A 14,382-nucleotide genomic window follows, 5' to 3' on the forward strand; every position below is an offset into this window, starting at 1 on the left:
CTACAGAGGATTAATCGGGAGCTTAAAGTGAGCTCCTGATCGTTCCTTTGCACATGGGGAGTTCCCTGAGAGTGAGGTCTCTGAAGGGGTGCTTCCGTTCCAAATTTCATCTCTGCATACTGATACCAAAGGGGGCTCATTGTCAATGGTCTTCCAAGGTGGCTGCCCCCTTTCAGCTGGCAGGGTGGGGTTTAGGGGTTCTGGCTGGATCCTGTTCCCCATTCCTGCTCCAAACCATACTCTGGGACTCTAATCCCCTTCTAAAGCTGTTCAAGGCGCCTATTTTCAGTTGATGTACAAACATGGAAGTGGTGTGATCTGACGACTTTCTCTTGGCGCGGAAATACAGTGGTACCTTGGGTTACATACACTTCAGTTTACATACACTTCAGGTTACAGACTCCGCTAACCCAGAAATAGTGCTTCAGGTTAAGAACTTTGCTTCAGGATGAGAACAGAAATGGTGCTCCGGCGGCGCGGCGGCAGCAGGAGGCCCCATTAGCTAAAGTGGTGCTTCAGGTTAAGAGCAGTTTCAGGTTAAGTACGGACCTCCGGAACAAATTAAGTACTTAACCCGAGATACCACTGTAAATCTCACCAAGTTCTAGGGAACTGAACCCTTGTGTAATTGTGCGCAGGCTTGCAGCATTGGATTTGTGGGCTTGGATGCAGCTGACTTGCATCTGCGCCATCTCATTGGAAGGCTGGTTATAAATACTTTCAGATACCACACAAGTTCTGCCTGCCTCTGCCGTTTCCATAGTGCCTGGAGTTCTGACTGTACTGTGCTCTTCCTTGCAGCTGGCATACTGTGTGGTGCAGTTCTTGGAGAAAGACAGCAGCCTGACCGAACCGGTAAGTGCTCCCTCTGGGTGGGGCTGCCTTGGAAGAATATTTGGAAACTTCGTATGGAAACCTCCCACTGCTGCTGTTAGGCCCTCTCTGCACTGTATGTTTAAAGCAGCACCATACCACCTTAAGCAGTCATGACTTCTTCCCCCAAAGAATCCTGGGAACTATAGTTCGTTAAGTGTGCTGAGAGATGTTAGGAGACAGTAATCTCTGGAGGGGAAAAGGGCTTCTGAGACAATGGGTGGATTTAAAAGGTAAAGGGACTCCTGACCATTAGGTCCAGTCGTGGACAACTCTGGGGTTGTTGTGCTCATCTCGCTTTACTGGCCGAGGGAGCCGGCGTACAGCTTCCGGGTCAAGTGGCCAGCATGACTAAGCCGCTTCTGGCGAACCAGAGCAGCGCACGGAAACGCCGTTTACCTTCCCGCCAGAGCGGTACCTATTTATCTACTTGCACTTTGACGTGCTTTCGAACTGCTAGGTTGGCAGGAGCCCAGGGACCAAGGAACAGGAGCTCACCCCGTCGCGGGGATTCGAACCTCCAACCTTCTGATTGGCAAGCCCTAGGCTCAAAAAAGTGATTCAGTTAAATGCGTTGTAAATGTCATACAGGGAAATCCCGTTGGTGAAAGGCGGGACACCACAGCGCCATCTGGTGTCACAGTATTGTAATGCATATAGGGTGCTCCGTCTTTACAATTAAGAGTGCTGAGAGTTCTTAGGTGACCCCTATTCCCCCCACAGCACTACAATTCCCAGAATTCCCTGCCAAGAGGGATTGATTGTTAAACCACTCCTGGGATTGTAGCTCCGTAAGGGGAATAGGGGTCAACCTATGAGCTCTCAGCACCTGTAACCAAATGACACTTTCCAAGATTCTTTAGGGGGAAACCATGACGAATGACATACGACAACGCTTTAAATGCATGGTGCACATACGGCCTTCGGAGATTTCTGTATACTAATAGCGGACTCATTCTCTGAGTGCCTTTCCTTACCTAGCCAAAAGGAGACCACGCTTACACAAAAGAGAATCGCCAGCAGGCTTGGGGAAAACCCAGCGTTTGCTTGAGCACAGACTTTAATGGGAGAGGGAAAATAAAGGGGGGGAGGGGAGGGAGGTGTGATGGAATGGAGTAGCCTAGAAAAGGCAGACCTTGCTGGCTGGGGCTTTGAACGGCAGCACTCTGCATTATATTGCAGATCTTGGTGGTGCCCTAGACGCTGCTCACTCTTTGTGGCTGGGGTGTTGTTTGGGTTTGTTTGTTTGTTTGTTTGTTTGTTTGTTTGCTTGCTTGCTTGTGGCAGGGGGTTATTTGCTATTGGTCTTTTGTATCTTCATTTTAGATCCTTGTGATTTGCGTGGAAATTGTTCAGTTCGGTTGTTCATCTTTTAATATTTTATTTACTGTTTATGACTACTTTTTGTTACGTGTTTTTTGCATGTTGTAAGCTGCCTTGAGCGTGGTTTAAACTGGAAAACCGGCATATAAATAAGATTATGCATCTATGTATGCAGTTAGATTCTAAGCCCATTTCAGAGTGCGGGTGATGGATCTTATTTAAACCATAAATGGACTCAGGGTACAATATCCGAGGAGGCATTCTTTTGTTCTGGAGGGTTGCGAATACTGTTTAGTGACCCCGATTTGATTTTTCAAATTTTGTTTTTGATTATTTTTTGAGAGTGCTGGGTGATTTGTTTATATTTTTTTGAATCATGGTTCACTTCTTTCACGTTACTGGTTTTTATTGTGTCGTTTGTATGGTTGTAAATACTCTTGAGGGCTGTTCATGCGGCAGAAAAGAAAGTCCGGTGTGTAAATTCTGTAAATAAGGAGTTAAGTTGGGTTTTTCAAAGATCAAACCGCTTCTGCACTGTTGACCTATTGTATTGTATTGTAGAGTTTATGACGGTGGCAAAACAATGCAAGCTTATCTCACCATCAACACGAATGGCTTAAAAGTAGTTTGCCCTGTGAACATAAAAAGCATAGGGAAGTTGACTTACACTGAACAGAGGTGTAATGGTGTGGTGTCAATGGGAGTTGGAGACATGTTACTATTTCTGCAGCGGCCATCCCTGTCACCAGCATCCTACAGCCATCAATCAGCATGAAAGGGGAGCTTTTTAGCCACTAAGAAGAAGCCCTTTCACCCTTTTTTTTGCTGACGGGAGCCAATCAGAGTGAGGAGAGGAGAGTCAGCCCCTGAATATTGACTCCTAGGGTCACTCTGGAGAAGCGCATTGGGAAGAACGCCGAAGAAGATCTTGTTCTGTGTGCTCCAAAAGCTAAGCATTTAGGAACACTGAAAACACAAGGCGCTTCTGTTTCGAAAGAATGGGGTGCAAGTTCTGCAAAGTACAATAGAACTTTAAGGAAAACACAGCTAAAGTCACTATGAAAGAAGGGCACATTTTCTAGCTGAAAAGATCTGCATTGATTGTTGCAGTGCTTAGTATTACTATTGTATAGTTATACCATATAAGGCTGCATAAACTTAGATGAGTAGGTGGCTGTGACTCTCATGTAGGGACCCTTCAGAAAAATGTGGGGGGCTAAGTCATTCCTCATACTTCTCATTTGAATTGTGAAAGATCCATTGCGCTCCCATTAGAATTACTTCTGGTTATGATATGTTGACACAAATCAGGAAAGCTAGAATAGGCAAGCTACTCTTTGGCTGGTCTTTTTGCCATGCCTGGCAATTCACTTCCCAGAAGCCCTTTGGATCCTTGTGACTTAGGACACGCTGCCGTCCTTCCTGAAACAGCATTGTTGCCTTCTTTGATCTGTGGTTTGAACTTTGATTGCACTGACGCCCTGGAAAAAATCAGGCTGGGCCGCTGCAAAGTATTCTTGGCACGTTCTTCGAAAGCATAGAAGCTTAGGTAAAAAGATACTTCAGTTAGCGCTGCTGACAAGTGTAATGAGTGCAGCAGATTGTCTTTAGATTACTTGATTTGTCTGTTGTTCCAGGTTCTATGAAATTGGTGTTAAGTCATAAGTAGAGCGACTGAAATTGGGTTAGGGGAGGAGCACGTTTGTGTAACGCAGACCTTGTTTAACATTGCAGTGATAAATATGTGACTGACTTCGCATTATTACGTTTGCTTCACACACTATTCTGCAGCAATATTAATTTCTGGGCCCGATTAAAAATTAAGGCAGATCTCTCTTCCAAGCAGTCAAGAGGATGACTGCAATATAAGCATTCATAGACAAGCACTGAGGGTGTAAACCAGCTGCAGAATGTTTAGGTAAACAACCACCTCCCTTTTAACTGATTTATTATTTAATCAGTTTCTGAAACCTATAGGTTTCTAAAACCTTAATACAAGCTGCATTTTTTGAGATACTTTAAGAAAAGTGTGCAAATTTTCAGTGCAATAAGCAAAAGCTGCCAGAAGAGAAGGTCCTATGGAATGTTTGCCATTTCCTGTGACAGACACACACCAGAATTAAAGCATTCTTTAAACAAAACAACATATGTCCCAAATTCTTACTGGTTAGATTAATCTCACTAGGATTTCTGGTCAAATTTCACTCCTTGCCTTCTCATTTATAAACAACTAAAACCATAGTTGATTCATGAAACTAATTGAAGCTTACAGGGCTGAACATCACAGAAGCAGCTAGAGATTTCTAGCTTTGCGTTGAAACAAGCATACCTCCTTCTGAAATGCTCCCCATGTTGTGGATTCCTCTTGGAATGCAGTGTAAGATGCAGGATATGCTCAGATGCAACACTAAACAATGGTTTGGAGTTATACAGATAGGCAGATAAAAAACTTGTGCCCTCCTCTCTCTTCCCCTTCTTCACCTTGTGTTGATGATTAATAACTTTCAACAGAAATCAAACATTTCTCAAAAATCTGTATGTGCACTAATTATGTCACATTAAGTAAATCAACACTATATCTTGTGCCTTTTGACTAATTAAGCACATTTTTAAAAAACAAGCTTGGAGGATAAAGGTCCTGGATAAGTTGCTATCTTTTGGCCTCCGGATTTCACTATTGGCAAAAAGAATTTCTTCCAGACTTAAAATTCTTGTTGCTATCACCAACAAATGTTCCTGCTTGTTTCTCTAACCCTCATAAAAATCTCATTTCTTCATCTGTTCAGGTGATTATGGGCTTGCTGAAGTTTTGGCCAAAAACACACAGTCCCAAGGAAGTGATGTTCCTGAATGAGCTGGAAGAAATATTAGATGTCATTGAACCCTCGGAGTTTGTGAAGGTTATGGAACCCCTGTTCAGGCAACTGGCCAAGTGTGTCTCCAGCCCACACTTCCAGGTAGGTTTGAAACTCAGCATGCTGGCAACAGCTTTAGTCTCTGTTCAAATGCAGAGTGAAACGTTGAAAGTCTGAAGCATGTTGATGCATAGGTAAAGGTAAAGGTACCCCTGCCCGTACGGGCCAGTCTTGACAGACTCTAGGGTTGTGCGCCCATCTCACTCTAGAGGCCGGGAGCCAGCGCTGTCCGGAGACACTTCCGGGTCACATGGACAGCGTGACATCGCTGCTCTGACGAGCCAGAGCCGCACACGGAAACGCTGTTTACCTTCTCGCTAGTAAGCGGTCCCTATTTATCTACTTGCACCCGGGGGTGCTTTCGAACTGCTAGGTTGGCAGGCTCTGGGACCGAGCAGCGGGAGCGCACCCCCCCGCGGGGATTCGAACCGCCAACCGTTTCGATCGGCAAGCCCTAGGCGCTGAGGCTTTTACGCACAGCGCCACCCGCGTCCCAATGTTGATGCATAGGATGAGCAATTATTCAGTGAACGTTTTTATAGTTAGCACAATTGGAAAGTACACTTTCCTCATCAGTGTAGTGGCCCACTTCAGATGATCTCACTGTGTTTACCGTTAGGAAGTTCCCCCAAAAAGTTAGCTGAAATTATTTCCACACATTCCAGTCCTGATTTCTTGAGCAACAGATAATGAATTTGTTGCTCTTTCCTCTGCATGGCAGTCCTTCAGATAGTGGAAGGCTGTTATTATGCCTTGCCTTAATCTCCTCTCGATCCTGCTAAACACACCCAACTTTTTCAGCTATCCTTCATTGGGCTGATTGCCCTCAACTGAACGTGTTCCGGTTTGTCAATGTCCTCCTTAAAATGTGGTGTCCAGAACAGGCCACTGTACTCCAGATGTAGCTTGCACAGCAGATAATAGAATGAATTGGTTTCTGCTTGTGATAAGGGCACTAGGTTTCTGTTAATTCACCTTCATATTGCATTACCTGCTTCCCCCTTTAAAAGGTCTCTCTTGTTTCAGAAGTTATGTTTTGCTTTATTTGTACAGGTGGCCGAGAGGGCGTTGTACTATTGGAACAATGAATACATCATGAGCTTGATCAGTGACAATGCAGCCAAAATTCTCCCCATCATGTTCCCTGCACTCTACAAGAATTCCAAAAGTCATTGGAACAAGTAGGTCGTTTCTGAGTGCGCTGGGCATGAGTGGAAGTACAACTGAGAGAGCTTCGCCTTGCTCTTCTACCACGGCCTGTTGTTGCCACTCATGCAAAGTTTGGCAGAGGGAGAAAGGAAAGGGCTCTGATGACGATGATTGCTAGCAATATGCATGGAATAGGTTGCCTCCCCTTGAGTCTGTTCTTTTTATCAGATCATTTGTAACTGGGAGTTTTATGTGGTTTGTCCGCCTTTGGTCCCCACGCTGCACTCAGCTCTCACCTGTCAGCATGCAGTAATGGCCGTATTCTGGGAAACGGCTTTGACTGGCCAGCTCAACCAAGTGAGGGTAGCCGATGGGTCTCAAATGTTAGAATTCCTGCTCCATGATTGCAGTCATGGGATTGTTGTCTTTCACATGACGGTGTATGTTTTGACTCCACAGAGTGGGAAGTGACGGAGACAGGATGTTTGTGTTACTATGTTCCGTGAAGTGGGACTATTGTCCTTTGTCCTTTCTCTTTGCTGTCTGATGCTAGAGAGAGAGGGAGCCATGTTGCAGTGCTCCGTGTGTGTTTATATGTAAATAAAGTAGATTAGCCAAAATGCTGAGTTGCTGAGGTCTGTTACGCAAAGTGCGAACACTCTGCGGATCCCTAAGTGTGCCAGTGTCTGTTGGCATCGGTTGCTGTGATGTTTGGGCTGAAGAAAGCTTTTGAAGCTCCCGGACGAATGATCAGGAGAGGGAGAACATGCCAGTCGGTCATGTGTCTCTACCAGGGTCCTACTCGAGTGTAGGACGAGCTCCTGACACTCAACCCTTGGTGAGTTAGGGATTTCCTCTTCATGCAAAGACAAGCTCTGGCGGATTGAGCAGGCGAGACCAATAGTTGGTCCAACGGTCATGTGCTGTAGAAGGAAGTGAGAGGCACATGGGGCTCTTCAACCAGGGAAGGGAGCCCATCTAGAAGAAATACTCTTGATCCTAAACCTCCACTGCCTTATGGGATTTCTTCGGAAGAAGAAAAGGCCTTAAGGAATTAACCCTGCACAAATCTGGAGTGGAGTCCCTAGGATGATTGGATGGTGCCTTGCACGCCTCCTTCCAGCAACTCCTGAGTGGGGATTCGAACCCTGGTCTCCCAGGTCCTCGTCCAGTAATCTCACCACTGTGCCACATTGGCCTCCATATACACTGCCCAGGCTTGCACCCCAGGGAGGTCACTTGGGTGCTGCTAATGAAGTGGTTTGACTTCACCCCTGGAGGCACACTCCATTGTCTCTCAACCATGACAACAATTTATAACTGGGATGGGGGATCCGTTGGACTCCAGCCCCCATCACTCCTTTTGCCATGCTGGCCGGGACTGATGAGAGTTGGGCTCCAATATCCTCTGGAGTTCTACAGGTTCCCCACCCTGACTTACAGATTTCTGTCGGTCTTCTTAGGGGTAGTGGGGGGAATAAACGGGTGTGTCCTGGCATTTGAAGCTGTCCTTCCTTTTTATATCAGGTATTGGAAGTTTACTGTCCTGGTCCATTAAATCTCTTCTGTGCAAGGGCAGTTTCCCCACCTTCTAATTCATTCTCCCCCCCCTTTTTTTAAGGACAATCCATGGGTTGATCTACAATGCACTGAAGCTGTTCATGGAGATGAACCAGAAGCTGTTTGACGACTGCACACAGCAGTACAAGGCAGAGAAGCAGAAGTGAGTACTGGTGGCTGGGAAACTCTGCCCGCAGCTAACCCTGCGACTAGTGGGGCCATCCCACTTGACAGCAGCTACCAAGTCTAAACCACTTGAGCCTCTTGGGCTTGCCGATCAGAAGGTCGGCGGTTTGAATCCCCGCGACGGGGTGAACTCCCGTTTCTCTGTCCCAGCTCCTGTCAACCTAGCAGTTCGGAAGCATGGCAAGTAGATAAATAGGTGCTGCTGTGGCAGGAAGGCAAACAGTGTTTTCGTGCACTCTGGCTTTCGTCACAGTGTTCTGTTGCACCAGAAGTGGCTTAGTCCTGCTGGCCACATGACCCGGAAAGATGGCTGTGGACAAACGCTGGCTCCCTTGGCCTGAAAAGCGAGATGAGCGTTGCAACCCCATAGTCGCCTTTGACTGGACTTAACCGTTCAGGGGGTTATTTCCCTTACCTCACTTAGAGGAATGGGCAAAGGACCCAATACTGCTGGAGAACAGTCTCCCATCATCCTTGACCATTGCCTATGTTGGCTGGGGCTGATGGGACCTGAAGCACATCACGATTGGGAGACTGGGCTAGTTGGATGCTTAAATAATGTGTCTCTACAGAGGTTGGGAGAATGCAGGCTGTAATTCCTTTTTGGAAGTCCTCTTCATGCTGTTCTCCTAAGTCAGAGAAGGGAATACTAACAGCCTGTGCTGATCTAGCCCCACTGCTTCCTGGGGAGGCATAGGGCCCTGGATTTAACCCTGGCAAGGGCATTGAGGCAGAATACCCCTCTTTGGGGAAGAGCCTCAGCTCTGGGAGGAACTGCCTGTCCCTGGGGATTGGGACTTACCTCCGAGGAGACGGGACTGGAAAAGGGAGACTTGGGACACTGAAGAAAGGACTATACTGAGGCAGCCCTCTATGAGTCTGCAGAAAGACTCAGGGATGGCGGGAATGTGGTTCACCAGAGGTGAAAGCAGAGACAGTACAGTGGTACCTCGGGTTAAGAACTTACTTCGTTCTGGAGGTCCAGTCTTAACCTGAAGCAAAGTTCATAACCCAAGGTACTATTTCTGGGTTAGCGGAGTCTGTAACCTGAAGCATCTGTAACCCAAGGTACCACTGTAAATCTGTGTTTCTGGAATAAAACCTGGTTTGCAGCTGACCAGACGTGAGCTGGTGCCTTCTTTGAGCTTTTTGCCAGGTGTGGTCTATGGAAGCTACGGCACAAGCAGCTTCCATGGGGGGTACAGCACTGGTGTACACATAAAACACCTTGAAAACGATGGTAGATGAGCAACACCTAAAGAACATTTAAGAAAAAGCTACCTGAAAGAAATGGGAGTTTTAAGAGCCACAGGCAAATCAGGCAGAAAGGAATTCCTCAAAGGGGGGAGGGACCACTGCCAGAACACCCTGTTTATTATTCCTGCTAGCCTATTAGATCTTAACCAGTCGGCTCAGGGCTGATTTTAAAGCGCAAACAGGTTTATTCAGGTGGCCCCATTGCAGCCCTATGGGATATCAGTAGCAAAAGAAATTCACCAGGGACCAGAGCAACTGATGCAATATTGGAGCTGCGTAATCTGACCCCCTTGGCCCTTACCAACATCTGAGTGGCCTCATTCTGAGCCGCTTGAAGTTTCTGAATCTTTCTGAAAGGCTGCCCCACGTGGAATGCATTGCAGTAGCCTCGCCGACGGCACTTCCACAGGTAGTCCAAAAGAACTTACAAGCTGTGAGCTTTATCCTTCAGGGGAAAGCGCCATTCCATCCAGGAGTGGTTGGATACCTCTTTCAAGTTTTGGCTGTTTTCCGCACTCGCAATACCTCTGTCGTATCTGGATTCCTTTCAGCTTGCTTGCCCTCAGCCCCCTCTAAACCACCTCTAGACACCTGTTTGAGACTTCACAGGCTTCCTTGGGATTAGTAGGGATTCAAACAAGAGACAGAGGAGCCTGCCAGCCACATACTGGGGACACCGCAGCCGTGACTTCTCACAGTGTAAGATGTTAGAAAGCACAAGCGATAAGATGGAGCCCAGAGACACCCTGTTGGTTACTGGGCGGAGCAGATACTTTCTGGGTCTAATCTTCTCGAAGGAACGGGGGTTACCATAACACTGTGCTTCCTAAGCCCAGCAGGAACCTTAGCTAAACTACCCAGCTGTGGCATTGTGCTAGTGGAAATCCCATAAGGTAGGGCACTCAGTTGCCACTGTTGGCCACCACCTGCAATCCCTCTGCCCCGTAGGCTCTTGTAGTTCTGCAAGGTTCCACAACCCTCGGTAGCAGCTCTTCTGGAAGGTGTTTGGGGCTGTCAATGGGCAGGGAGGATTGGCAGAAATTGGGTGTTCTGCCTTACGCTGCAGAAGCGCTTTACAATACAGTGGTACCTCGGGTTACAGACGCTTCAGGTTACAGACTCCGCTAACCCAGAAATAGTACCTCAGGTTCAGAACTTTGCTTCAGGATGAGAACAGAAATGGCGTGGCGACGGCAGCAGGAGGCCCCATTAGCTAAAGTGGTACCTCAGGTTAAGAACAGTTTCAGGTTAAGAATGGACTTCCAGAGCGAATTAAGTTCTTAACCTGAGGTACCACTGTAGTGCAAAGCCACCACCGAATGCCATCCCATTGTTCGCAACTCTCCATCCCCACTCTGTCCCCATTGAGAAGGCTGAGCTGCAGTCCTGTGGATGCTTTCTTGGGAATAAACTCCACTGAATCCAACAGGGCTTCTAAACTAAAAGCAACCAAGGAAGAGTCATGTGGCTACCTTAAATATTTATATCCACTGTAAGGACCCAAGGAGAGCCCTGCTGAATCACACCAGTGATGTATCTGGTCCAGCTTTCTGTTCTTACGCTGGCCTACGGGAAGCCTGCAAACAGGACCCATTTGTGACCCCCAGCAACCAGTTTTTCGAAGCAGAGGCTTTTCAGAGCAAGTTGAACATGCACAGGGTTGAGCCTATTAGGTACTCTTTGCCCCCAGCAAAACTGCCTGACTTAAGAGTTTAACTGTACTTGGCATTCCCAGTCCTGCAAAGCTCTCGGTTCTGTGCAAAGGAGAACTTGACCTATGAGGTACTACAAAGCCTTGGGGAGGGGGTGGGCTCCTTGGGGTTGTGCCACAAATAAGATTAAGAAAGAGGGGAAGATCACAGATGAGGGATTTGTGCCTCCTTTATGAAAAGGGCATGAACTAAGAGGACTCTTACTCTTGGAGATAGGGACAAATCGGGGTGACTGCGGTCCCTCAGTAATCTGAGGTGAAAGGATCAGCTGGGAACGAACTTGTCTCTTTGAGGTGCGGCTTGAGCGATTCCTCAGCCATCTTAATTTTTAAAAAAGGAAAGAGCAGGGTAGATGTGTTTACATTTGAATCCACTTGGTAGACAGCCTGCAGGAAGCCTCGTGCAAGTTCCAAAGATAACGGAAGCCCAGTACACAGTAACTCGGAACAAGAGGAAAGCTTTCAGTGGAGCTGCCCTTGTTTTTGTGGAATAGCATTCCTGTTGAGATATAGCAGGCAGGCTGTCTGCAGTTTCCAAAACCAACTGAAGACATTTTTGTCCCATTGGCTTTCCCATCTGGATGAATGGGTGCCATGGGTGTCTACTTTTCATACACACACACACACACACACACACACACACACACACACACACCTGCTGTTGTTTGCTGTATTTTTAACTGCTTAGTTATTTTAATGTTTTTTGTACATTGATATGTGTGGAAGGCAGTTAATTACTTAATATATCTGTTTAATGTGGAGCATTTGATTGGGTTTTGAAGAATGGCATAACTTGACCAGAGCTCTAGAGGGAGGGCGCAGGTTAAAAGTCTAACTAGAGGGAGGGTGCAGGTTCAATGTCTAAATAAAAAAAATAACACCCACCCTAAAATAAATTCCTTTTCGTCTTCAGAGGGCGGTTCAGGTTGAAGGAACGAGAAGAGATGTGGCACAAGATTGAGGAGCTGGCCCGCCAAAATCCTCAGGTAATAGTTGTTAGCAACAGAGGAAAGATATTTTGGTAGTGTACTTTCTTAGGTTACCAAACCACAAACTTGTTACCTTAACGATAAACTCTATGTGTTTGCTCCAGTGAATAAGCATTGAACTATGCCTAGGACAGGGAATCTGTGTCCCTCCAGATGTTGTTGCACATGCCGACGGAAATTGGAACCCAGCAAAATCTGAAGGGCGCACCAGGTTGGCTGTCCCTGCACTGTGGTTTTAAATTTCTGCATGGCCATAGTCGAGTTGCTGTTGGCTTCAGTTCCTTGTCTGTAAAATGGCAATTCTTGTCAGATGCAGAAGATAAGAGATTATAAATAACAAGACCAATGGTTCCTTTGTTGAGCACGGTAGATATGTCTCCACGAGGTATTTGCTAAAACACACAGTTTAATTCTCTCTCACTTCCTGGCAAAGTAACATCCAGGTATTTAATCAGCTCCTGTCACCTCTGTTTGCTCATTTCAAATATGGTTACTAAATGCCTGCTTCATAGCTTGGTAAGTTTTGGTATCTCTAGAACAAACATGGGACCTTATACTGAGCCAACTGTCATCCAGCTCAGTATTGTCTAGGCCAGGGGTAGTCAACCTTTTTATACCTACCGCCCACCAATGCATCTTTCTTGATGGTAAAATTTCCTTACTGCCCACCAGTTCCCGATAGAAGGAGGATTCAGCTTGTGCCGTAGAACCCCCTACCGCCCACCTAGAATCCTGAAATGCCCACTAGTGGGCAGTAGGGACCAGGTTGACAACCCTGGTCTAGGCTGACTGGAAGTAGCTCTCTAGAGTTTCAGGCCAAGAGCATTTTGCACCCCTACTTGCAAAGGCGAGTAATTCAACCTGGGACCATTGCTTTATTTATAGCATTTATTTGCTGCCTTTTAGGGCACAGCCCCCACAGATGCAATTGATGCCCATTTTGAATACTAAACATAGGATTCCAGAAACGTAAGGAAGCACAAAGTCTTGGGAATCAGTGGTGTAAAAGCACTTTGTTACGGAAAGGCAGATGAGTCACGTTTGAAGGATGATGCCGAAAGGGGCCTTCAGTAGTTCTACAGTAGTGGAGTTCCACAACTGTGAGGCCACCACCAAGAAGGCCCTTTCCCTTTTGCTCACCAGCCCAGTTGACTGTTCTTGTGAGGATTCCGTGACGGCCTCTGCCATTGATCTTAGCAAACAAGCAGGATCTTTTATTACGTAAACGACCTTTGCACGGAAAACTTGTCCGCTGCCCCCAAGCTACGGCCCTTCCCTGGAGCAGTGACCTTTGGAAACAGAAGTGGTTAGCATCAAGAAAACATAATTAGGGAACAGCACAGCCTGCAGGTACTCTCCTGTGCCCTTTTGCATGTTACTCAGCGGAAGCTCCTTATATCTGCGAGTGGCTCCCTTGAAACTAGAGTAACATAAAAGAGGGCTCTTTCTTCTCACCATCAGTGAGGCCAGGCCAGGAAATACTCTGTTGCAGGGCCCTGGGAGAACCTGTGGCCCTCCAGATATTGTGGGACTCCCCACTCTCGTCATCCTTGTACGTTGTTGGCTGGGGCTGATGGGATCTGGAGTCTCGCCAGATCTGGAGGGGTCACAGGTTCCTGGCTCCTGCTTTATATAAGCCATCTGTGTCAGAAGGAGTGTGATTTAGGAAAGATTCAAAGTGCTCAGTGCTCATCTGTGTGCTTCTCAGTTTTAAAGCCCTGCGGTTTTAAAAAGCGTGACACTTTACAAATCAGGTCGGGAAGCCAAATTGATACGTTCTGCCTTAGGAATTCGGTGTCACACATTCCCTCAGAACAAGCATTTCAGCTTCCAGATGAAACAAACCTCCCCTCCTGCAGATGGACTCTTCTTGGGCTCTTGTCAACCCCCCCAAGCCAGTTTGGGGGTAGGGAGAGAGGGAAAAGGCCCTGTTGCACATCCGCAAGTCCTTGTGAGGGCTTCTGCTGTCAGGACTTTGTAGTGGAATCCACCCCTTTTCCCCCTCCAACTCCCATTTTTAAAAAACAAATACGAAATTTTAAATGAAATATTATTTTTAGCACTGCTCTTGTAGGAACAGAGGATGCTGTCTTACACTGAATCATGGCATTGGTCTGATCCCCATAGTGGAAGGGCTCTCCATCGCTCAGTGGTTGGAGCATCTGCTTTGCATGCAGAAGGCCCTGGGTTCAAGTCCTCTGCATTGCCAGGAATCTCTTGCTTGAAACTCTGGAGAGCTGCAGCCAGTCTGTGCAGGCAGTACAGAGCTGGGTGTCTCGCTCAGTAGAATGCATTTTGTTCCCTTGCATCTAGGATCTGTAGTAAATCCTCAGTATTAATTCCAGTAGGGCCTCATGCGCCTCTGCTCTTCCCCCCTTTAAGCCAAAGCTTCCTGAAGATAGGAACAACACCACCAAAT

The 14,382-nt window shown here is 46.9% G+C and overlaps 1 protein-coding gene across 3 annotated transcripts in view; it reads left to right on the forward strand.

Moving 5' to 3' along the window:
* Positions 1-14,382, forward strand: part of PPP2R5D (protein phosphatase 2 regulatory subunit B'delta) — a 55,012-nt gene that overhangs the window by 32,867 nt on the left and 7,763 nt on the right. For all 3 annotated transcript variants that reach the window (XM_028724892.2, XM_077925505.1, XM_077925504.1), the window contains exons 10-14: positions 802-855; positions 4,983-5,153; positions 6,165-6,292; positions 7,882-7,983; positions 11,888-11,960. In XM_028724892.2, coding sequence (XP_028580725.1) covers positions 802-855; positions 4,983-5,153; positions 6,165-6,292; positions 7,882-7,983; positions 11,888-11,960 — 528 coding nt within the window. The remainder of the gene's footprint in view (positions 1-801; positions 856-4,982; positions 5,154-6,164; positions 6,293-7,881; positions 7,984-11,887; positions 11,961-14,382) is intronic.

Source organism: Podarcis muralis, chromosome 3 (assembly GCF_964188315.1).
Source record: "Podarcis muralis chromosome 3, rPodMur119.hap1.1, whole genome shotgun sequence".
NCBI classification, from domain to species: Eukaryota; Metazoa; Chordata; class Lepidosauria; order Squamata; family Lacertidae; genus Podarcis; species Podarcis muralis.